This window comes from Ornithorhynchus anatinus, chromosome X5 (genome assembly GCF_004115215.2).
Source record: "Ornithorhynchus anatinus isolate Pmale09 chromosome X5, mOrnAna1.pri.v4, whole genome shotgun sequence".
Classification (NCBI taxonomy): domain Eukaryota; kingdom Metazoa; phylum Chordata; class Mammalia; order Monotremata; family Ornithorhynchidae; genus Ornithorhynchus; species Ornithorhynchus anatinus.
The window spans coordinates 5663183-5684270 of NC_041753.1; the positions used below are offsets into that span (position 1 = coordinate 5663183).

General features: G+C 69.2%; 2 protein-coding genes across 5 annotated transcripts; one reads left to right on the top strand and one right to left on the bottom strand.

Moving 5' to 3' along the window:
• The first annotated feature begins 362 nt into the window (after window positions 1-362).
• On the top strand, window positions 363-6942 carry GNB2 (G protein subunit beta 2). Its single transcript, XM_029054685.2, has 10 exons — window positions 363-500; window positions 2401-2531; window positions 2681-2719; window positions 4411-4517; window positions 4756-4819; window positions 4944-5106; window positions 6010-6076; window positions 6180-6381; window positions 6483-6699; window positions 6795-6942. Exons 2-10 carry the CDS (start codon window positions 2475-2477, stop codon window positions 6899-6901), a joined length of 1023 nt encoding a protein of 340 aa, XP_028910518.1. The 5' UTR covers window positions 363-500; window positions 2401-2474; the 3' UTR covers window positions 6902-6942.
• A 2994-nt stretch (window positions 6943-9936) lies between these two features.
• On the bottom strand, window positions 9937-19300 carry GIGYF1 (GRB10 interacting GYF protein 1). 4 transcript variants are annotated; one of them, XM_029056233.2, is made up of 26 exons: window positions 19014-19300; window positions 18456-18644; window positions 18277-18356; window positions 17936-18048; window positions 17698-17827; window positions 17457-17552; window positions 17120-17231; window positions 16916-17024; window positions 16762-16802; window positions 16494-16664; window positions 16154-16401; window positions 15828-15948; window positions 15605-15742; window positions 15116-15231; window positions 14811-14985; window positions 14532-14698; window positions 13442-13749; window positions 12913-13013; window positions 12556-12638; window positions 12319-12468; window positions 12025-12237; window positions 10917-11095; window positions 10646-10803; window positions 10400-10557; window positions 10171-10279; window positions 9937-10065 (listed from the first exon to the last, which is right to left on the bottom strand). In XM_029056233.2, exons 4-26 carry the CDS (start codon window positions 17968-17970, stop codon window positions 10013-10015), a joined length of 3171 nt encoding a protein of 1056 aa, XP_028912066.1. In that variant the 5' UTR covers window positions 17971-18048; window positions 18277-18356; window positions 18456-18644; window positions 19014-19300; the 3' UTR covers window positions 9937-10012. The 4 variants fall into 4 exon arrangements, with proteins under 4 accessions (XP_028912066.1, XP_028912065.1, XP_028912064.1 ...); XM_029056232.2 differs by having other exon boundaries at window positions 10171-10312; window positions 19014-19299; XM_029056231.2 differs by having other exon boundaries at window positions 10171-10557; window positions 13442-13734.
• Window positions 19301-21088: the final 1788 nt, after the last annotated feature.

A 21088-nucleotide genomic window follows, 5' to 3' on the forward strand; every position in this document is an offset into this window, starting at 1 on the left:
CGCGCGCGCGCGCCGAGGCCGGACCACGCCCATTCCGGGAGGGGCGCGAGCCCCCGTCACGTGACTGCTGAGCAGCTCCAACTACGGCCCGTACCACCTTCTGCACCTGGGGGGGGGAGGACCTAGCCCCGCGTCGGTTTCGGGGCGGGAACCCCCCTTCCCCGCCCCTTCCTCGGCCTCGGAGGGGGAGAGTGAGGCTATGGGAAAGGAGGTGGGCGCAATCCTGGCCGTTTCTCTCCCGGTCGTTCTGTCCGCCCCCCCCCCCTCCCGCCCAGGGCGGCCTTTGGTCTCTCCCGGCGGGGCCCTGGGCGCGGCCCCGCCTCGTCACCGTGCGGGCCGGATCCCTCCGCCGGGGGGGGGGGGAGGGGGAGGGAGCGCGGCGGCCGAGGCGCGTCGCGGGAGGGAGGGATCCATCCGCCGGCGCCGCGGAGGGAGACGGGGACCCCGAGCGCGCTGCCTGCGACCCCCTCCCCCCCAGCCTCAGCGCCCCGCCGCCGCAGGTACCTCCGCGGGGAAAAGGAGTCCCCTTCCCCCCCCCCCCCAAACCCCCTCCCCCAATCCCCCGGGCCGCCCCTCCCTTGGCCTCCAGTCCCGGCCTCCCAGGAAGGGAGGAAACTCCCCAGTTTCCCCTTTCCCCCCCCAACCAGCCCGCCCCCCATTTCCTTCCGCCCCCCCAAATTGGGGGGAACGGGAGGGTCCGCCTAAAGACCCCCGACTCCCCTTCCCCTCCAGGCCCCGTCCCCGCCCTGATGCTCCCGGCCCCACCCCCACCCCGCCCCCATCTTGGGGGGGCTCACACCCCCTAAAAGTGGGGGCTCCGTGGCAACCAACCAGCCCCCTCTCCCTATTTTCTGGCGAGCCCCCCGACAGTTTCCTGGCCCCCCTCGGCGCCCTTCCTCCTCCTTCCCCAGCAGGGTCACTTCCTGCTTCACCCCTATAATGGGGCTCCCCCTCCCCACCCTTTTGCAGACCCCCCCTCCCCAATTCCCCTGCTCCCCTTTTCCAGGTCCCCAATTCCCCTGCTCCTCTTTTGCAGGCCCTCCTCCCCAATTCCCCTGCCCCCCTTTTCCAGATCCCTAATTCCCCTGCCCCCCTTTTCCAGATCCCCCATTCCCCTGCTCCCCTTTTGCAGGCCTTCCTCCCCAATTCCCCTGCCCCCCTTTTCCAGATCCCCCATTCCCCTGCCCCCCTTTTCCGGGCCCCCCTCCCCAATTCCCCTGCCCCCCTCTCCTCCCCCGATTTGTGGGGTGCCTCCCCGTGCCCCCCGTCCCCAAGGCCCAGGGCGGGGAAGGGTCCCGCGGGGGGTGGGTGTGTCTGTGTGTGGTGTGTCGGGGGTTGCCGCCCTCCTCTGACCTCTGCCACCCTGGGGGTGACGGTTGTTCGGGGGGGGGGGGCCCTGCCTCGTCGACGATTCTGCCCGGCTCCCCATCTTGACCTCTCCGGGGACCCCTCGGGGGGGGGGGGGGCGGGACAGAGCCTCCCCGCACCCCGGTCGTGCCCCGCCTGGGGTGTGCAAAGAGGGGGGGACCCCGGGATGCTGGGGGGGCCGCACCCCGAGCCTCAGAGACGACAGACGAGGAAGGAGAGAGCAGCCGCGGGCCCGTGGGCCTCTGGGCTTGCGTCCTTCCCCTCGGACGACTCTAATTACTGCTAAGCGGCTCCCCTGGGCCCCGGGGGCCACTTCCTTCGCTCCTTGGGAGCCCCCCGGGAGGGCCGCGGGGAGGGCGAGCCGTCCCCCCGGGCCGCGGGACTCATCCTCCCTCCCCCCGCTCCCCCAGCCCGATAATGGGGTACGGCCGGATCGGGGATTATCCTGCCTGAGCCGTCCCAACCCCGTTAGCGCCCAATCGGCTTTTCCCAAATCTGTAAACAAGCCGGAGGAGGCAGGGTGTGGGCAGGGGCGGGGAGAGGTGGGCACCGGCCTTGGGGAAGAGATGGGGGGGGGGTCGGGGAATCGGGGGGTGGGGACACGGTTGGGGCAAGGGGGGGTGTGGGGGAGAGGGATGGGGCGCGGGGGGGGGGTCTCCCCCTTTTCCTCCGCCCCAGGATGCGGTTGCCTTGGCAATGGGGCCGGGGGTGGATCCCGCCGATGAAGGGCTCCCATCCCGGGGGATGGTTGCCTAGGCAACCCCTTGAACCAACCGGGGCTCTGGACCCCCCCCCCCCCCCGGAGAGAGGATGGGTGGATTTAAGGGGTCCCCCCCCCCCCCACCCAGGGATCCCTGGGGCCGGGTTTCCGGGGGGAGGGGTTTCCCCTCCACTTCCTCTTGTGTTCTCGCTGGCAGTTTCCGGGGTGGGGGGCGGGCGATGGTGGGGAAGTCTGGGGTGGAGCCCCCCCTCCCCGAGCCGGGGTCCGGCCGGGCCCTCAGCCGCCTCTCGCCCCCTTGTCTCCCCGCACAGGTGTCCGGGACCCCCTCGAGGAGCCGCCCCCCACCCCGCCCCCTCCCCGTCCCCGCTCCCCCCCACCCGCTGCCATGAGCGAGCTGGAGCAGCTGAGACAGGAGGCCGAGCAGCTCCGGAACCAGATCCGGGTGAGGGTCGGGGGGTCCGAAGGGCGGAGCCGCGGGCGGGGGGCGGGGTCCGAGGTCACCCCCGGCCCCCCACCCCGACCCCCTCCTCGCTGACGTCTGCTTCCTTCCCCTCTCCGCCTCGGCCCCGCCGCCCCACCTCCTCCGAGCAGGACGCGCGGAAAGCATGCGGGGACTCCACGCTGACCCAGGTGAGGGGTCCCGGGGGGGGCGCCACCAGCGTCGGGCGTCGGGGCGATGGCGGGGGGACCCGAGGCTGGAGACCCCTTAGGGACCACGGTACCTCGTGAGCACTTCCCTGTGCCGAGCGCTCTTCTAAGCACCGGGGTGGATACGGGTTAATCGGTGGCCAGAGCCCGGGCTTGGGGGTCGGAGGTCGTGGGTTCGAATCCCCGCTCCGCCACTTGTCAGCTGGGCGACCGTGGGCGAGTCACTTCTCCGGGCCTCGGTTCCCTCATCTGGAAAATGGGGATTAGGACCGGGGGCCTCACGTGGGACGGACCCGGTGACCCTGCATCTCCCCCAGCGCTTAGAACAGTGCCCGGCACAGAGTAAGCGCTTAACGAATACCGACGTTCTTATTATAATGATAGTGTTTGTCAGGCGCTCACTTGGTGATGAGCGTTGTTCTAAGCGCCGGGGTAGGGACGCGTTCGTAATAATGATGATAGTGTTTGTCAGGCGCTTGTTTTGGGATCAGCGTTGTCCTAAGCGCTGGAGTACTGTGGCTCAGTGGAAAGGGCCCGGGCTTGGGAGTCGGAGGTTGTGGGTTCGGATTCCGGCTCCGCCACTTGTCAGCTGGGTGACCGTGGGCGAGTCCCTTCACTTCTCTGGGCCTCGGTTCCCTCATCTGGAACATGGGGATGAAGCCTGGGAGCCGCACGTGGGACAACCCGACGACCCTGTATCTCCCCCAGCGCTTAGTGCTCTGCACCTAGTAAGCACTTAACAAAGACCAACGTTATTATTATTATTCATTCCGTAGTATTCGTTGAGCGCTTACTAGGTGCAGAGCACCGTACTGAGCGCTCGGCACGTACAGTTCGGCCACAGGGAGATAGAAGCCGATCAGGTTGGACACGAGACCCCGTCCCAGGTGGGGCTCACCGCCGTCAGTCCCATTTTGCAGATGAGGGAACTGAGGCACAGGGGAGTTAAATGACTTGCGCCAGGTCACCCAGCAGACGGGTGGCAGAGCCGGGATTAGAAACCAGGCCCTGCTGACTCCCAGGCCCGCGCTCCACCCCCTGTGCCTCTAGACCGTCAGCTCGTTGTGGGCAGGGAATGTGTCTGTTTACTGTTGTACCGTCCTCTCTCGAGCGCTTAGCACAGTGCCCTGCACCCACTAAGCGCTCAATACATACAGTTGAATGAATTGACCGAACCGGGCCGGGCTGCTTTGTTGAGGGCGGGGAACAGGTCTGCCGACTCTTTCGTCGGACTCTCCCAAGTGCTTACACGGTGCTCTGCGCACAGTAAGCGCCCAATAAAAAGAAGCAGCAGCAGCGTGGCTCAGTGGAAAGAGCACGGGCTTGGGAGCCAGAGGTCATGGGTTCGAATCCCGGATCTGCCACTTGGCAGCTGGGTGACTGAGGGCAAGTCACTTCTCTGGGCCTCAGTTCCCTCATCTGTCAAATGGGGATTAAGATTGTGATTCCCCACGTGGGACCCCCCCCCCCGATGACCCCGTATCTCCCCCAGCGCTTAGAACGGTGCTCGGCACATAGTAAGCGCTTATAGAATCGCAACATTATCATAAATACGATGGAACGATTGAGGACAGCTGGACTATTTGGCGGGGGGGGGGGGGGGGGGGGGGGGGGGAGGGAGGCAGCCCCCAAGGGTTCCCACCACCCCTGAGTTCCCTCCTTGCCCCGCCCAGATCACAGCCGGGCTCGACCCCGTGGGGCGGATCCAGATGAGGACAAGGCGGACTCTTCGCGGACACCTGGCCAAGATCTACGCCATGCACTGGGGGACGGACTCCAGGTAGGCCGCCCGCCTGGGCCCGAACTACATTTCCCAGGGTGCCCCGGGGCGGCCGGCCCGCCCCGCAGGGGACCCTCTTGCCCCGAGGGCTTCTGGGAGTTGTAGTCCGTACCCCCCCCCCCCCCCCCGAGGGCGCGGGCAGAATTGGGGGACCAGGAGGGGCCCCGCTGCCCTGATTTGAGGGGTGTGTGTATGGGGAGGGCGTCTTTGGCCATGCCCGGTCGTCTTGCACCCCCAGGCTCCTGGTCAGCGCCTCCCAGGATGGGAAACTAATCATCTGGGACAGTTACACCACCAACAAGGTACGGCTTGGGGACCCGGGGCCTGGAGGGGGTGAGATTTGGGGGGGGGTGAATGACCTCCCTCCCCGTCTCCTTCCCCTCCTCTTCCTGTTGTGGTTCTCCCCTCCCTCTCCCCCGCCCACAGGTCCACGCCATCCCGCTCCGCTCCTCTTGGGTCATGACCTGCGCCTACGCCCCGTCGGGGAACTTCGTGGCGTGCGGGGGTCTGGACAACATCTGCTCCATCTACAGCCTCAAAACCCGCGAGGGCAACGTGCGAGTCAGCCGCGAGCTGCCCGGGCACACCGGTGAGGGAGCTGGGGCGGGAGACGGCGGGGGGATCAGGGAACGGAGAAGCAGCGGGGCGGCTTAGGGGCTAGAGCCCCGGCCTGGCAGTCGCAGGGCCCCGAGTTCTAATCCTGGCTCCGCCGCTTGTCCGCTGGGCGACCTGGGGGAGTCGCTTCTCTAAGCCTCAATTCCCTCATCTGTAAAACGGGGATGAAGACTGTGAGCCTCATGAGGGACGTGGACTGTGTCCAACCTGATGAGCTTGGATCTGTCCCAGCGCTTGGAGCAATGCTTGTCACATAATAAGCGCTTTCCGGATACTACCATGATCGTTAACACCTGCGATCAGAACAGTGCTTGGCACATAGTGAGCGCTTAACAAGCACCGTTGTTATATGGTAGGACGGCGAGGAGGCGGGGAGGACGGTGGCGAGAGATTCAGTTCAGTCATATTTATCGAGCGCTTACCGTGCGCGGAGCACTGGACTGAGCGCCTGGGAAAGTACAGAACAACCGTAAAGGGCGACGTTCCCCGCCGGCCACGAGCTGCCGCGAGAGCCGGGGAGACGGACGCCAATACAGATAAATGAAATGAGATATTCGATCGTATTTATTGGGCGCTTACTATGTGCAGAGCACTGTACCAAGCGCTTGGAATGGACAGTTGGGCAACAGATAGAGACCGTCCCTGCCCAGCGACGGGCTCGCAGTGGAAACGATAGGTACAGAGTGCAGTGGGGCTGGCGGGAGCGAGTCAGGGCGACGCAGAAGGATGAGGAAAAGCGGGGCTTCGTCTGGGGGGCGGCCGGAGGGACGGGGTGGGAACGGAGAGTCGGGGGCAAGAGACCGGTGGGACGGCGGGGGATGAGGGGGGAAAGGGGAGAAGGGTGAGGCGGCGGGGGCTGAGCGGCCTCTCTCCCCAGGCTACCTTTCCTGCTGCCGCTTCCTGGATGACAACCAGATCATCACCAGCTCCGGGGACACCACCTGGTGAGGGGGACGCCCCCCACCCCGGGGGGCAGCGAGGGAGGAGGGGGATGCCCGCCCGAGCCGGGCCCTGACCCCCCTCCCCCCCCCCCCTTTCCCGCGCCAGCGCACTGTGGGACATCGAGACCGGGCAGCAGACGGTGGGCTTCGCCGGGCACAGCGGGGACGTGATGTCGCTGTCGCTGGCCCCCGACGGGCGCAGCTTCGTGTCCGGGGCCTGCGACGCCTCCATCAAGCTGTGGGACGTGAGGGACTCCATGTGCCGGCAGACCTTCACGGGCCACGAGTCCGACATCAACGCCGTGGCTGTGAGGCCGGGGGCCGGCGGCGGAGGGGCCGGGGGGCGGGGCGGGACCGCCGGGCGGGCGCTGACGGGCCCCCTCCCTCTCTCCCGCCGCCGCCGCCTCAGTTCTTCCCCAACGGGCACGCCTTCACCACGGGGTCGGACGACGCCACGTGCCGCCTCTTTGACCTGCGGGCGGACCAGGAGCTGCTCATGTACTCGCACGACAACATCATCTGCGGCATCACCTCCGTGGCCTTCTCCCGCAGCGGCCGCCTCCTCCTCGCCGGCTACGACGACTTCAACTGCAACATCTGGGACGCCATGAAGGGCGACCGCGCAGGTGGGGCCGGGCCCCGGGGGGACGGGGGGGGGGGGGGCCGTCGCCGGGGGTGGGGGCCGCGGCCTGAGCACGCGCCCCCCCATTTTCCCCCCCAGGCGTCCTCGCCGGCCACGACAACCGCGTGAGCTGCCTGGGCGTGACGGACGACGGCATGGCGGTGGCCACGGGCTCCTGGGACTCCTTCCTCAAGATCTGGAACTAGCCGCCCGCTCCCCCCCCCCACTTCCCCTCACCCCGCCCCCCGACCCGCTCCCCCTCCCGAACCCGGGGAGGGCCGGGCCGGTGGGGGCGGGCCGGAGGGGGCGGGCCGACACTACAGGGCCGGGGGAGGGGCCCGTGCCCGGCCCCCAGCGGCCCCCCCCTCCCCGACCCGGGGTCGAGTTCCTTCCCCGGGGTCCCGGTCGGGTCGCGGAGAAGAGATGGGGGACCCCTCGCCGCCCCCTCCGCTCCAGGTGCCCGGGAGCGGGTGGGGAGAGGGCTCCAGGGCGTGGGTTTTTTTTTTTTAACCAGTTCTATGTTAATTTTTATTATTATATTTTGTTTTTCCATAAAGGCACCGATTCCAACTCTGTACCCGGCCTCTACCACTGCTTTTGCGCCAATCCCACCAGACCGGGCCCCCCTCCCTCCCCCGACTCCTCGCCCGGCCGTCTCCCGCTCGGAGACACCCCCCCCCCCCCCCCGCCCCCATCTCCGGCCGTGGCACGCCCCCCCGGACGACCGGCTGTGAGCTAATGATTGTGATGTCGGTTAAGCGCTTACTCTGTGCTAAACTCAGGGGAAGACAGAGGATAATCAACGCAGACCCCCGTGGGACTGGCCGGCCAAGGGGGAGGGAGAACGGGTGCCTCATCCCCGTTTTGCAGCCGAGGAAACCGAGGCCCGGAGAAGCCAAGGGACCGGGCCCCGGCCGCGCGGCGGAACCGGGGTTGGAAGCCAAGTCCTCCCGGGATGGGGCGCTTCTCGTCGCTTTGCGCCAAGCGGCTGGGGCCCGGGCGAGGGAGGAGGGCAGGGGCCCGTGGCGGGGCGTTGGCAGCTCTAGGCTCCCCGCCCCGGGTGGGGGTCGGGTCCCCGGCCTCCCGTCGGAGACGGGGGCGACCCCCGGCGAGCCCCCACCGGCTCCAGGGCTGGCCCGGATCGACCTCTCCGTGGGGTCCGAGTGCTTACCTCGTGCAGAGCGCCGGACCCGGTGGACTCCGGGACTCCATCCCAGCCTGGGGGCCGGGGCCGCCATCTCCCCCCCCTCCCCCCACCAGCTCGGTGCCTTTGTGGGGGGTGGGGGGTTGAGAGAGAGAGGAACCCCCCCGCCCCAACCTCCCCCCCCGCCCTCCCAATAAAGACTTGACAGAGGAACTGGAGGGACACACGCTAAGTTTATTTCTTTTGGGGCGGGGGGGGTATTTACAGGGGCAAAGAGAGACCAAACAGGGACAAGACATAAAGGGGGCGAGGGGGTGTGGGAGGGGGGTGGGGAGAGCAGCTGGGACCCAGGAAGACCGGGGGTGGGGGCAGGCTGGGTGTTTGTAAACATTGACACTCTCAGAAGGGAGGTTGGGGTGGGGGGTTGGGGTTGGGGATGCGCCGGCACCCCCTCCCCCGGGGTCCCAGCTGGGTGTGCCCCCTCCCCTCGGGGTTCCTCGACGGGGTAAGGCTGCTCCAGTCTCGGGGACCCCAGGATCAGTCTCTTCCGGGGTGGGGGATTGGGGTGGGGAGGAAGGAACAGCCCCTGCTCACGGTGGGGGGGAGGAGGTGTTACATTCAGTCACTGGAGGGGCTGCCGCCTCCCACCCCCCTCAAATACCGGGGGGGGGGGGAGAGGGGGGAGTTGGGGCAGCAGCAGCAGAACACCCCCTCCCCGCCACCTTGCCAGAGCGCCCTCATTATTGCTTTAGAGAGAATATTGTCATTACACAGACACTAACACTGCTTATCTCTGGGGGGGGGGGGGAGGCTGGGGTCGGGGGGGGGGGGGCCTGGGATGACCCCCGGCCCCCTGGGCAGCCCCTCCTCTTCCCACTTGCCACTTTGGTGCAAAAAAAAAAAAATTTAAGAAAGAAAGTCGCTGCCGGGGGGGTGGGGTGGGGGGAAGCAGCGTGGGCGGTGCAAATACATTCATGGGTTTGGAGGGGCAGAGGGGACCCTCCCTTAATACTGCTTTTGGGGGGCGGGGAGGGACCCGGGAGAGGAGATGAGACAGTTGGGGGGGTGGGGGCGGGACATTCCATTCCGGAGAGACGGCGGAGGCGGCCCCCCACCCCCCCACAATCACAGTAGGCTTACGGGAGCCGGGGCGGGGGGTGGGGGAAAGTCCGAGCATCCTTCCACCTCGGTGACCACAGCCGCGTCCGTCCGTCCGTCCTTCCGTCCTCGGGGGCGGGCGGGCGGGGGGGGGGGAGCTGGGGGTCCTGGCGGCGGGGGCTACATTCAAGGTGGGGGAGGGAAGTCCCCGGCCCCCGCCCCGCGACGTGGGCCGGGGCGGGGGTCCGAGGCCCCGCCTCTGAGCAGACCCCCGCCCCGCCCCCGTCGCCCCCGCATCCCTGTGCAACTGTCGCTCGACACCGGAGCCGGGGCCCCCCGGCCCCCACTCCCGCCGGGGGGGCGAGGAGGCGGGGGGAGGGGAGAGACCCGGGGGCTCCGGCCCCACCCCGCCCTCTCCCGCACCGGCCCCTGTGCAAACCACCCCCCCGGCCCCCCGCCACCAGTCCGGTTTGGGGGTGGCCGGGGGAGCTAAGTGCATCCTGGGCGGGGAGGCCGGCGGGGAGGGAAGCTGGGGGGGGCCCCGCCCCCCTCCATAACAGTGTTTTATTTCTGTTTGTCGGAGCCAAAAATTTTTTTGTCTTTCCTTTTTTTTAAAAAAAAAAATCCCCCCCCTCACTCTGCCCCCACCCCCCCAACCCCAAACCCCCAGTCCCCCAGGGTCTCCAGCGCAGAGCCCGGAGCCTGGCCGACAGTCAGGCCTGGCCCTGCCTTGTTCTTTTTGTAGTTTTACATTTTCTAGGTTTTTTTTTCCTTTTTCCTTCAGTATTTTTTTGTAAAAAAAAAACAAAAAAAACCACCCCAAAACAAAAATGCAACTTGCCGCCCCCTCCCCAGCCCGCCCCCCCCAATGTAAAGTGCCTCGTGGTGGGTTAAGGTGCATTGTGGTTTGTAACAAGTGCTGAGGCCCCGCCTCCTCCTCCTCCTCTTCCTCGGGCTGCTGCCCTCCCTCCCCCTTCTCCAGCTGGGGGGGGGGGGGTGATGATGGTGGGGGGGGCGGGTCCCAGGCATCCGATCGGCTCCTCCCCCTCCCCCGCCTGGGGGGCGGGGAGGCCGCTCAGTAGTCGTCGATGGTCTCAATCTCGCCCGGGGAGCCGTGCAGCGAGTAGCCTGGGGGCCCGGGGGAGGAGAGAGTTTAGCGGAGGGGACGGGGGAGCCTCCCGGACCGCCCCCCCACATCCCGAGGACCCTCGGCGGCGCGGTCCGGCGCCCTACCTAGGATGCTGGGGTCCGCGTGCAGGACCAGCGCTCTCCTCTTGGCCTTGGCGGCCCCGCCGGGCTCCCCGGGCCCCGGCTTGGAGCCGTGGTTGTTCTGCAGAGCCGCCTGCAGGCAGGCCCCCGAGCTCAGCCAGGCCTCCTGGGGACGGGGACGCCGGGTTGGGGGGTGGGTCCCTCCGTTCCCGCCCCCCGAATCCCTCGCCCCGGCCCGGTGGGGGCGGCCCACCTGCTGCCGCTGCTGACTGGCCTTCTGCTTGGCCCGGCGCTCCAGGAACTGTTTGGCGAACTCTTTGGCTTCCAGCGTGTCCCCCAGGCAGGAGCGGATGTAGTCGTGGACGTCGTAGGGGGACTCCACCTCCTTCAGGACGGCCACCACCATGGGCACTGCGGGCCCGAGGGAGGGTGCGGGTTCAGGCCCCGGTCCCCCCCGGCCCCGGGGTCCCCCCCCGCCCCGGCCCGGCCCGGTCCTCACCGTCCAGGCTGCCGGTGGCGCTGAGCGCGTGCAGCATCTGCTCGCACCACTGAGTGAAGCTGTCCTGGGGCTTGGGGATTCCCTGCAGCAGCTTCAGCAGCTTCTCCTCCTCGTCCGTCTTCTTGCGGCCCGGCCGGCCGCAGGGCCCGTACACCTCGCTGGCCGCGCCGAGGGGGGGGGGAGGCGGCGGGGTCAGAGGGCGCCGGCCGAGCCCCCCTCCCGCCCCCCCGGCCCCCCCGCTCCGCGGCCTCGGCCGTCCCCCGGGGCCCACCTGAGGGAGGGGCTGCTGCGGCTGCTCTTGAGGCTGAGGCTGCGGGCCAGGCTGCCGCCGCCGCCGCCGCCGCCGCCGCCCTTGAGCGTGTCCTCCCAGAGCCCCAGGCCTCCGCCGGCCTTCTCCGGCCCTCCCCACAGCGGCCCCGCCTCGGCCGCCCACTGCAACAGGCCCGCGTGCTGCGAGACAGGAGGGGGTGGGGAGCTGGCGGGAGGGGGCCGGACGGAAGGTCTAGCAGGAGGAATGGGGGCCCCCCGCGAATCGCCCCGGCTCGAGGGCGGCGCCCGCCCCCCGGCCTCGGCCGGGAGCCCCCCGCGCCGCCCCTGCCGGCCGCCCACCACGCCGGGCCCGGCCCCCTCCCCGACCTCCCGGCCCCTCCGCTTCCCTCTGCTGCCCGGCTTCTTTCTCGAAACAGGGCGACCCACGGTTCTGCACACACCTCCCCTCTCCTCCAGACCCTTCGGCGGTCGAGCGTCCACCCTGCTCACAACTTCCCGGCTCCGAGACACTCCCATCGGCTCTCCCCGTCCCGCCCGACCTCGTCATTCCACCGCGACGCGGGCCGCACGCTCCGCTCCTCTAAAGCCAACCTCACTCGCCGCGCCTCCGTCTTGTCCATCTCACGGCTGACCTCTGGCCTGGAACTCCCTCTCCCCTCACGTCCGACAGATGCCCCCCACCACTCGCCCCACCTTTAAAACCTTCCTAAAACCACATCTCCTTCCGGCGGCCTTTCCCAACCCCCCCGGTTTCCACTCGCCCTCCCTCCTCGGGTCACCGGAGCGCTCGGGTCCGTCCCCTACGAGCACTCCGACGCTCACCCGACCCCTGCGTCTTTATGTCCGTCTCCTCAGGCTCCGCCGCTTCCTCCGTCTGCCGTTTCTTTTAACATCCGCCCGCCCAGCTACGCCGGAACTCAGGCCGTGAGAGTGTGAGCCCCACGGGGGACGGGGACCCGTCCGACCTGATTAACCTGCGTCTACCCCGGCGCTCGGCACACGGTAAGCGCCGAACGAGCGCCGCGGCTGCTGTCGTCGTCCCGGGGACCCGGGGTGGTCAGTCCCCACTGCCCCGGGGTTGGGCCCGGAGATGGGGGGCTGGCTCTCACCGGCCGCTGGGAGGGGCCCTGGGCCCGGTGCCCCTGCTGCTTGTGCAGTTGCCTCTCGGCGTCCAGCTGCAGCTCCAGCAGGGCCTTCATGGACAGCCCCGGCTTGGCCAGGCCGGCCCAGGGCAGCGGCGGAGAGCCCGGAGCCGGCGACCCCGCCTGCTGCTGCTGCTGCTGCTGCTGGATGAGCTTGAGGAGCAGCTCCTGCTGCCGCACCTGGGGACGGAGGGGGCCGGCTGGGTGGGCGGACCCGTGGGCCGGGGAGACCCCCCTCGGGGAGGGGGCGCGGTCCCCTACCTGCTTGCGCCGATACAGCTCCTCCTCCTCCTGCCGCCGCTTCTGCTCCTCCTGCTGCTGCTGCTGCTGCTGCCGCCTCTTCTCCTCGCGCCGCTTCCGCTCCTCCTCTTCCCGCTTCGCCCTGAGTTCCGCGTCCCTCCGCTCCTGGAGCTGGGGGGGGGCGGGGGAGGGGGCTCGGATCCGGGGGTCCCTTGGCCCCAGCCCGGGATCCACCCGGCCCCCCGGCCCCGCACTCACTTTATGCTGCAGTTGGAGTTGTTCTAGAATTGGACCCTGAGTCGAAGAGTTAATTGGTATGTCCCACAGACTGGCCTCACCGCCTGAAACAGTTAGGGGGGGGACACATCATCAGAGGGGGGCAGGGACACCCACCCACCCTCCCCCAGGCCTGGGGAGGGGGAACGAGGCCCAGCCGCAGGAAAGGGTCGCCAGGGTCTACCCCCTAGGCCACCTCTCAGGAGGAGAGGGGAGAGCCCAAGGGTCCGTGCCCGACTGAAGGAGGACCCGCAGGGCTTTCCCCCACCTGCTCTGAGACCCCGGCCCGGGAGAGAACCCCGCCGGGGCGGCCGAGGGGGAGGGCCGGGGGTCCCGTACCTGACTGCGATGAGGCTGAGGTATGAATGTCCCAGAGGGGGCCCGAGTCCGGCACCGAAATGGAGCGGGTCATCGTGGGGAGCAGGTTCTGGTCCCCGCCTCTGGGGGCGGGTCGGGGGGAGGAAGAGGGAGAGCCGTCGTCAGGTGCGGGCTTCGGGGGGATGGGGAAGACGGGAGCAACCGAGGCCGGCGTGGGGGACGGAGAATCAGAGAGAGCCGGGTTCCGGGTCCGGGTCCGGGTCGGCCGGCCTCGGTGACCTCGGGCGAGTGACCTGACCTCTCGGGGCTTTGGTCTCATTTGTAAAATGGAGACGGGGCGCCCGCTCGCCGACCCCTCGGGTCGGGAGCCCCCCGGCCGCGTCCCACCGGAGGGTCCGGCGTCCACCCCAGTGCTTAGCGCAGCGCTCGGGCCGTGGGTGGCGCGGAACCAAGGGCAGGGGTCCCGGCTGCTGCCATGGCGGGTGGGGGGGACGGGGCGGGGGGCGGTCGTGGGGGGGGGTCTCTCGGACCCCCTCCCCGTCATCCGTACCTGGGTTTGAGAGCCTGAAGCTGCTGCAGAAACACTGTGAGCTGCTGCTGCTGCTGCTGCTGCTGCGGCGGCGGGGTCAGGTCGCCCGAAGCTGCCTTTTGTTGGAGGGCGCACTGGGGGAACGGGCGGCTGCGGCGGGGAGGGGGGGACACGGCCGGCTCCGTCTCCCTGCGCCCCGTCCCCTCGGGGCCCCCGCTCTGGTCCCCCCAGCGGATGAGCTGGAGGAACTGCTGGTGCTGCAGCTGTTGGTAGAGGGCGGCCGCGGCCAGCTCCTGCTGCTTCTTCAGCCGCTCCTGGTCCATGTTCCCCTGCAGCGCGGGGGCACGGGGTGGGGAGGGGGCGGGGGGGAAGGCCAGGAGGAGGCCAGGGAGGAGGGCGAGGAGAAAGGCAGGAAGGAGGAGGGGGAAAAAAAGCAGGGAGGAGGCCGGGGAAAAAGGCAGGGAGGCGGCCAGGGAATAGGGCAGAGAGGAAGACGAGGAGGAGGACAGGGAAAAAGGCAGGATGGCGGACAGGGAAAAAGGCAGGGGGGAGGACAGGGAAAAAGGCAGGGAGGAGGCCAGAGAAAAAGGCAGGAAGGAGGACGGGGAAAAAGGCAGAGAGGAAGACGAGGAGGACAGGGAAAAAAGGCAGGATGGAGGACCGGAAAAAAGGCAGGGGGGAGGACAGGGAAAAAGGCAGGGAGGAGGACGGAAAAAAGGTAGTGGGGAGGACAGGGAAAAAGGCAGGGAGGAGGACAGGGAAAAAGGCAGGGAGGAAGACGAGGAGGACAGGGAAAAAAGTAGGAAGGAGAACAGGGAAAAAGGCAGGAAGGAGGACGGGAAAAAAAGCAAGGAGGAAGACAAGGAGGACAGGGAAAAGGCGGGGGGAGGCCAGAGAGGCAGAGGCGGGAAGGAGAGGAGGGGGAGGGAGGACAAGGAGGCAGAGAGCAAGGAGGAGGGTGGGAGGATGGACAGGGGTGGGGGAGGCAGAGGGCAGGGAGGAGGGCATGAGACTCGCGGGCCTGCGGCCGGAGGGATGCTGGCCAAGGATGAGGCCTCCCCGGCCCTCCACCCACACCCCCGGCCCCCTGCGGCCCCCGGCCCGAGCTCACCAGCAGCGGCGGCGGGGAGGGGCCCGGGGCGAAGGGCACGCGCCCCCACATCTTGATGACCTCGCCCAGCGGCTGGAAGCCCTCGTCGCAGCCCCGCTTGACCAGCAGGGCCATGGAGAAGTAGCCGGCCTGGAACCACTCCGCCATCTCCTGCGTCGCAAAGGGGCCTGGGCCGGGACGCGGGAAGGGCCGGGGCTCAGTGACGGCGACCGACCGCACCTTCCGGCGTCCCTCCGGGTTCCGCTCCGCAGCCGAGCTCTCCCCCGTTGCCACCGGTACCTTGGATCTCCCCCTGCGGGTCCTTGTAGAACCACTTCCGGGCTGCTCCGTGGCTGAGGGGCAGCGCCGCGGCGGCGGCCGACGGCAGCCGGGACCCCTGACCCTGCATGGCGGCCGTGAAACGCTCCTCCTCCAGGGAGCTGTCCTGCAGGGACGCCACCAGCTTCTCCGCCTCCTGCCCGGGGACACAGAGGCGGCGGCCGCGGGGATCAGGGCCACGGGGGTCCGAGACGGTGGGAGTCTAAGACGGTGGACGGCGGGAGGGGAGGGGGGACAAGGGACGGGGAGGGCCCCGTGGCTCTCACCTGTTGCAGGTGCTTCATGCCCTCGTCGTCCTCCGTGTCCCCGAGAGTGGCCGAGGGAGAGGAGGCGGGGGGCGAGCCGTCCCCAGGGCCCAGCTGGGCGCCCACCGCGGTATCGCCTGGAGGGAATAACCGTGACGGTGTTGGCTAAGCGCTCACTTATGGGCCAGGCGCTGTACTAAGCACTGGCCGGGGTAGATCCGAGCTCGTCGGGGGCACACGGTCCCTGCCCCACGTGGGGTTCACAGTCTCCATCCCCATTTTCCAGGTGAGGAGGGAAAGGAGGCGCAGAGAAGTAGAGTGACTTGCCCGAGGTCGCACAGCAGACAAGCGGCAGAGACGGGATTAGAACCCATGACCTTCCAACTCCCAGACCCGAGCTCTAGTCACTACAGGAGTAGTAAGAGGGGGAGAAGGGGAGGGCAGTGTGTCGGGGGGGGGCAGGGGGTGAAGGGCCACGGCCCCCAGGGTCCCAGCCCTCGCGGCCGTTACCTTCAACTGCCAGAGCTTCCTTCTCGCCGGCTCCGGCCCCTTCCCTGTCGGGCCCCCAGAGCGGGGCGGGGGCGGCCGGTGGCGACGGGGGCCGGGCCTTCTCCTCGCGCTGTGCGGGGGGGGCGGGCTCCTTCCCACCTGAGGTGCGGGAAGGAGGTTAAGGGGCTCCTCCCAGAGGGGCCCCGGCCCCCGCCCCCCGCCGGCCCCCCACCCTCCGGCTCACCTGGCTGGGCCCCGTCCCCCTCCGGCCCCGGGGCTCGCCGCTGCTGCTGCTCCTCCTCCGCCTCCTCCAGCCCCTGGAAGTCCAGCTCTTGCTCCTCGGGGATGGGCTCCTTGGGACCCTTCTGCTCCGGGGGGGTTTTGGAGGGGGTGGGGAGCGAGAGCGGGCCCGTGGAGGCCGGTCAGCTTAGGGCGGGAGCCCCCGGCAGGGAAGGGGAAGGAGGTGGAAACGGGCGGGGGACACGCCGCCCTGGGCGAGGCCGCACCCGCGCGCCAGTCCCCGTCCCCGTCCCCCCCCCGCCCCCCGGGCACCTCTCCCGTCACGGGTACCTTGAGGGGCAAGAAGGCCCCAGAGGAGTCGAAGGTGCCCATCTCCTCGTCCTCGTCCTCCAGGCACCACTCGGGAAGCCCGTCCTTGTCGTCGTCCGGGCCGTCGGGGCCGCGGGGCCTGCGAGGGTGGGGGCCCCCGCCCCGGCCCTCCTCCTCGCCGCCCGCGCCCCGCTCTCCCCGCAGCTCAAACTCAAACTTGCGCCGCCTCTCTCCGTGCTCCCGCCAGCCTGCTGAGCGGGGGCCGCCGTCTGGGGGTTGGGAGGCGGGCAGGGTCAGGGCGACCCCTCTCCTCTCCCCGCCCCCGGCCCCTCTCCGGCCTCCCCGCCGGCCCCCTCCTCACCGGGGCTGGAAGAGTGCCAGCGGTCGCTCTCCCGCCGGGCGCCCCCGCCGAGCCGCCAGCTGCCCTCGTCCTCCTCCTCCTGCTCCTCCCGCAGGGAGCGCCAGTTCTCGCTGTCCGAGCGGGCGTGCTCCTTCCGGGGGCCCGGTCCCCCGTCCTCAAACCCGGAACGCGCTGAGGGCGAGGGGAGGGACTGCGTCCGGCCGGGGGGCCGACGGACCCCGCCGCCCCCGCCCGCCACCGGTCCGCCCGCCCCCGAACTCTCCCTTACCTCCATCCCGCCTCGCCGACTTCTCGAACCGTCTCTCGCCTCTGCAGTGGGGGGTCGGGGGGGAGAGTCAGGGTCCGGCGCCGCGCGACCTCCCTCCGCCACCGACCGGGGGAGGGAACGAGACCCTTCCGCCCCTCCCCAGCCCCCTCCTCACCGGTCATCCCAGCTCTGGCTGCGCTGGATCTCTCGGGGGCTGCGACCGAAAGCCCCGTCTCCCTCCTCGATGCTTCTTTGGTAAAAGCCGCCCTCGCCTCGGCCCCGGCCTGGGGACGGACGACCGACCGGGGGTGAGGGACCGGGGGCCCGCCCGGCCCCGCGGCTCCCGGGATACCTCGGCGACCCCGCCCGGCCGGCCTACCTCGGCTCCTGGTGCTGCCCCGCCCGCGGGAGACGCTGCCCGGTGGGGGGCCTGCCCCCTTACCCATGAGTCTCAGCACGGCCACACTGTTCACGGACAGGGAGAAGTTCCTCTGGGGAGGGAGCCGGGAGCGGGAGTGAGGGTCCGGCGGACCTGCTCCCCCCCGCCCGGCCTAGGAGCGGGGCACCCCGTCCCCCTGCCGCCCCCCCCCCCCCATCTCACTCTGGGCTCGGGGGCCCAGCCCGTCGCTCCCCCGCGGGAACCTACACTTCGGCCCCCCTCCCTTCCCGGAACCCAGGCGTCCCGCCTGCCCCGCCCCAGGCGTCCCCGGAGCTACCTGCTCCTCCTCCGTCAGCGGCTCCAACGCCAGGGGCTGCAGCGGTTCCTCCTGCAACACGGCAGTGAGCTCCTTGTCCTGCATCTCGTCCGGGGCCTGCCCCGGGGGTGGGGGGTGAGCCCAAGGAGTCAGGCCCCGCCTGCCCCACCCCCAGCCCCCCACCCCCTACCTCCCGGCGCTCCCGGAGCCACGACGGAGGGAAACCCGGAGCGTCCGTCCGTCCCGCCCCACGGCCCGGTACCTTGTTCTCCTTGACGTAAAGTGCCAGCATCTCCTCCCGCCCGTAGCGGTACTCGGCCAGCTTGTACTTGGGCATGGCGGGCGACGGCGGGGGGGATGCCACGCTCCCCCCGCTCGACAGCGCCCGCAGCCTGTGGGGACGGGGGCGGGGAGGTGAGACCCCCCCCCGCCTTCGCACCCCCTATCCTCCCCCACCTCCACGAGACCTCCCCCGCCCCCCACCCCCGCACCCCACTCACCACTCGGGCCCGAAGTTGAGGGTCTCGGCAGCCATGGCCGGGCGGGGGCGGGTCTTCCGGAGGCGGGAGGTGGGGAGGGGCGCCGGGGGTCCTGCCGCTCACTCTCCGATCACCTGAGGGGAAAGGGGAGGGGGAGTCCCGGGGACGCCGGGGCTCCGTGACGGGCGGGGAGGGGGGCCGGGGGTGGAGGAGGGGAGCGGGTCCGTCACCGGTCCTGCCCTAAGCAGCCGGGAGGAGCTCGGGCCGCCCGCCCCCTCGTCGCCCTCCCCCAGCCGGAGCGTAAAGCTGGTGGACGGCAGGGACCCGTCCCCCCCCCGGGGACGACCGGCGAGAGGACTCACCTGGGAAAGCCGGGTGGGGCAGCTCACACCATAGGGCGCCCAGAGTTGGGGCGGGGGGGCGGGGGACACGAGGGAAAGACCTGGAGGAGGGGGGAAGGGGCGGCGGAGGGCAGAGTGAGGGCGGCCGCCTCCCTCCCTCGCTCCCCACAGCCCCCTTTTCACCCACCCGCCGGGCTCACCTGCCAGGCGGCCCCCAGGGGAGGGGACGGCTGGGGGCGGCTGAGCCGGGAGTCCGGGGGCCGGGCTGCGGAAGGCCTTTCCTGGCTGCGACAGCGGCCCAGGGGCCCGCTCACATCTGGGAAGGCGCCGGCGAGGGGAGGGGCTGGTGTCGACGGGGCACCGGGCCGGGGTCCGGGAAGAGGGCGAAGCTGTGGACCACAACGGCTTTGGTGGGGGAACGGGGACTCTCACCTGGGACCTTCTGGGGGTCTCTAGATGGAAACCTGCGTGCGTGGTCGGGGGCGAGATCAGCAGAGTGAGAGGGGCAGGGGATGGGGAGCATCTGGGAAAAGCCCAAACCCGTCGCTCCCCCCCTAGGTTTTGGCAGGCTTTCTGGAAGAGGGGGCTCGGAGCGGGACCGGTGGGGCGGGGGACGGTGCCCGACGAGAAGGGGCATCGCCACCTCGCTCGTCTCCCCAGCGGGGGGGACGCGTGCCCGAGGGGCGGCACCGCGGAGGGGACGGGGGCGGACTGACGGACGCAGGCCGGGGACCCCCCACCCGGCGTCGGCCCCTTACCTTCTCCGGGGCCGCCCCCGCCGGTCGGCCCTGCGCAGTGGGTCGAGCGGCAGACCCCGGGGCGGGGCCCGGGCCAGGGATGGCGGCGGCGGCGACGACGACTCCTCTAGCGAAGGCAGGGTGGGCCTGGGTCCCGCGGGCCACAAAGGGGCTTGAGGGCTCCCGAAGGGTCCGGGTCCGGTAGCCGCAGCAGGGGGCTGCACCCACACACAGGATGGCTCCCGCCCCCGAGCTTCAGAGCCGCCGTCTGTCCCTCACGGAGCCGCGGGGCCTGGTGGGAAGAGCCCCGGCCCGGGAGTCAGAGGACCTGGGTTCCGATCCCGGCTCCGACACTGGCCTGCTGAGCAAGTCACCCCACTTCCCTGGGCCCTCAGTTTCCTCACCTGCAAAATGGGGATCCGATGCCTATTCTCCCTCCCCGCCTAACGTGGGACAGGGACGGTGGGTTTTTTTTAATGGTATTTGTTAAGCGCTTACTATGTAATAATAATAATAATGTTGGTATTTGTTAAGCGCTTACTAGGTGCCGAACACTGTTCTAAGCGCTGGGGGAGATACAGGGTAATCAGGTCGTCCCACGTGGGGCTCACACATTTTTAATCCCTATTTTACAGATGAGGGAACTGAGGCACAGAGAGGTTAAGTGACCCGTCCACAGTCACACAGCTGACAAGTGGCAGAGCCGGGGGAGTCGAACTCATGACCTCTGACTCCGAAGCCCGGGCTGTGCCAGGCTCTATTCTAAGCGCTGGGGTAGATACGAGCTAATCAAGTGGGACACGGTCCCTGTCCCCCATGGGGCTCCCAGTCGTAATCCCCATCCTACAGACGAGGTTACCGAGGCTCAGAGAAGTGAAGTGACTTCCCCAAGGTCACCCAGCAGACAAGCGGCAGAGCCAGGATTAAAACGCAGGTCCTTCTGCCTCCCAGGACCGGGCTCTATCCACTAGGCCGTGCCGCTTCTCTTGCTGCTCCATGCTGCCGTGTCCGACCTGCTTGTCCTGTACCCGATCCTGGTGCTTAGCACAGTGCCGGGCATGTATTAAGCGTTTAATAAACGCCACGATTACCGTTGTTAGAGGGTTGAGGGGGACCCGGGGTTCTCGCCACCGTGTACCGCCTCCCACCCATCGGCTCTCCTTGGGGTGCGGGTGTTGGGGGAGGGGGAAGGGGCAACAGAAGAGGAGGAGGAGGAGTGGGGGGCGGAAGGGTTCGCCCTGGGAGGGTAAGAGGGGAAAGGAGTAAAGGGGAGGCAGAGGAGAGTCCTGCCTGGGAGGAGAAAAGTCCCGGGGCCTGAGGCAGTCCCAGTATCAGAGTGTCATGCCCGGGGGACAGGCCAATAGTGAACAATAATAATAATTATAACAGTATCCACAGTAATGATGGTGTTTGTTAAGCGTTTACTCTGTGTCAAGCGCCGTTCTCAACGTTGGGGTAGAGCCGAGCTCACGAGGTTGGACCCAGTCCCCGTCCCACGTGGGGCTCACAGACTTCATTAACGAGGGAACTGAGGCTCAGAGAAGTGAAGTGACTTGCCCCAGGTCACCCAGCGGACACAGGGCGGAGCCGGGATGAGAACGCGGGTCCTTCTGGCTCCCGGGCCCGGGCTCTACCCGCTGGGCCGTGCCGCTTCCCGGGGATCCTCGCCTGCCCTTGGCGGCGCCCGCCTTCCGGGCGGGGCCGGCGGGGGGGGGGCGGGAATAAAAGGATCAGCTTCTCCCGCGGGCACGGAAACTGAGGCGGCCGGAGCGCTGGGGCCCGGAGGCCCGTGTGGGAGTCAGGGTGGGGCAGGGGAGCCTTCCCAGCGCCAGCTCTCCTCCTCCAGGCCCGCCCGCCCCCCTCTCATCGCCAACCACAAAGAGCTTTCGGCTTCCCTCCTTCCGGGGCTCCCTCACTCGCCTCGGGCCCCGCGCCCCGCTCTCCCCGGACCAACAACGGACCGGGAAGGGGGCGACTTGCGGGAGGCGGGGGAGAGCGCGTGTGTGTGCGTGTCCAGGAGTGTCTGTGAGTGAGGGGGTGCGTTATGTGTGTTGGGAGGCGGAGGGAAGGAAACCACAGTGGAGGCTGTGGTTTGT

What these genes read in the sequence shown, in the direction of transcription:
- GIGYF1 (XM_029056228.2), bottom strand. Translation starts at nt 17,970, where the DNA reads ATGGCTGCCGAGACCCTCAACTTCGGGCCCGAGTG. An exon ending in GTCGGCGAGGCGGGATGGAG is followed by an intron (nt 16,665 to 16,761) that starts GTAAGGGAGAGT and finishes CCTCGCCCTCAG; the next exon opens with CGCGTTCCGGGTTTGAGGAC. An exon ending in CGCGGACCCCAGCATCCTAG is followed by an intron (nt 10,066 to 10,170) that starts GTAGGGCGCCGG and finishes CCGGGCCCCCAG; the next exon opens with GCTACTCGCTGCACGGCTCC.
- GNB2 (XM_029054685.2), top strand. Translation starts at nt 2,475, where the DNA reads ATGAGCGAGCTGGAGCAGCTGAGACAGGAGGCCGAGCAGCTCCGGAAC. An exon ending in CACTGGGGGACGGACTCCAG is followed by an intron (nt 4,518 to 4,755) that starts GTAGGCCGCCCG and finishes TTGCACCCCCAG; the next exon opens with GCTCCTGGTCAGCGCCTCCC. An exon ending in CCGACATCAACGCCGTGGCT is followed by an intron (nt 6,382 to 6,482) that starts GTGAGGCCGGGG and finishes CCGCCGCCTCAG; the next exon opens with TTCTTCCCCAACGGGCACGC.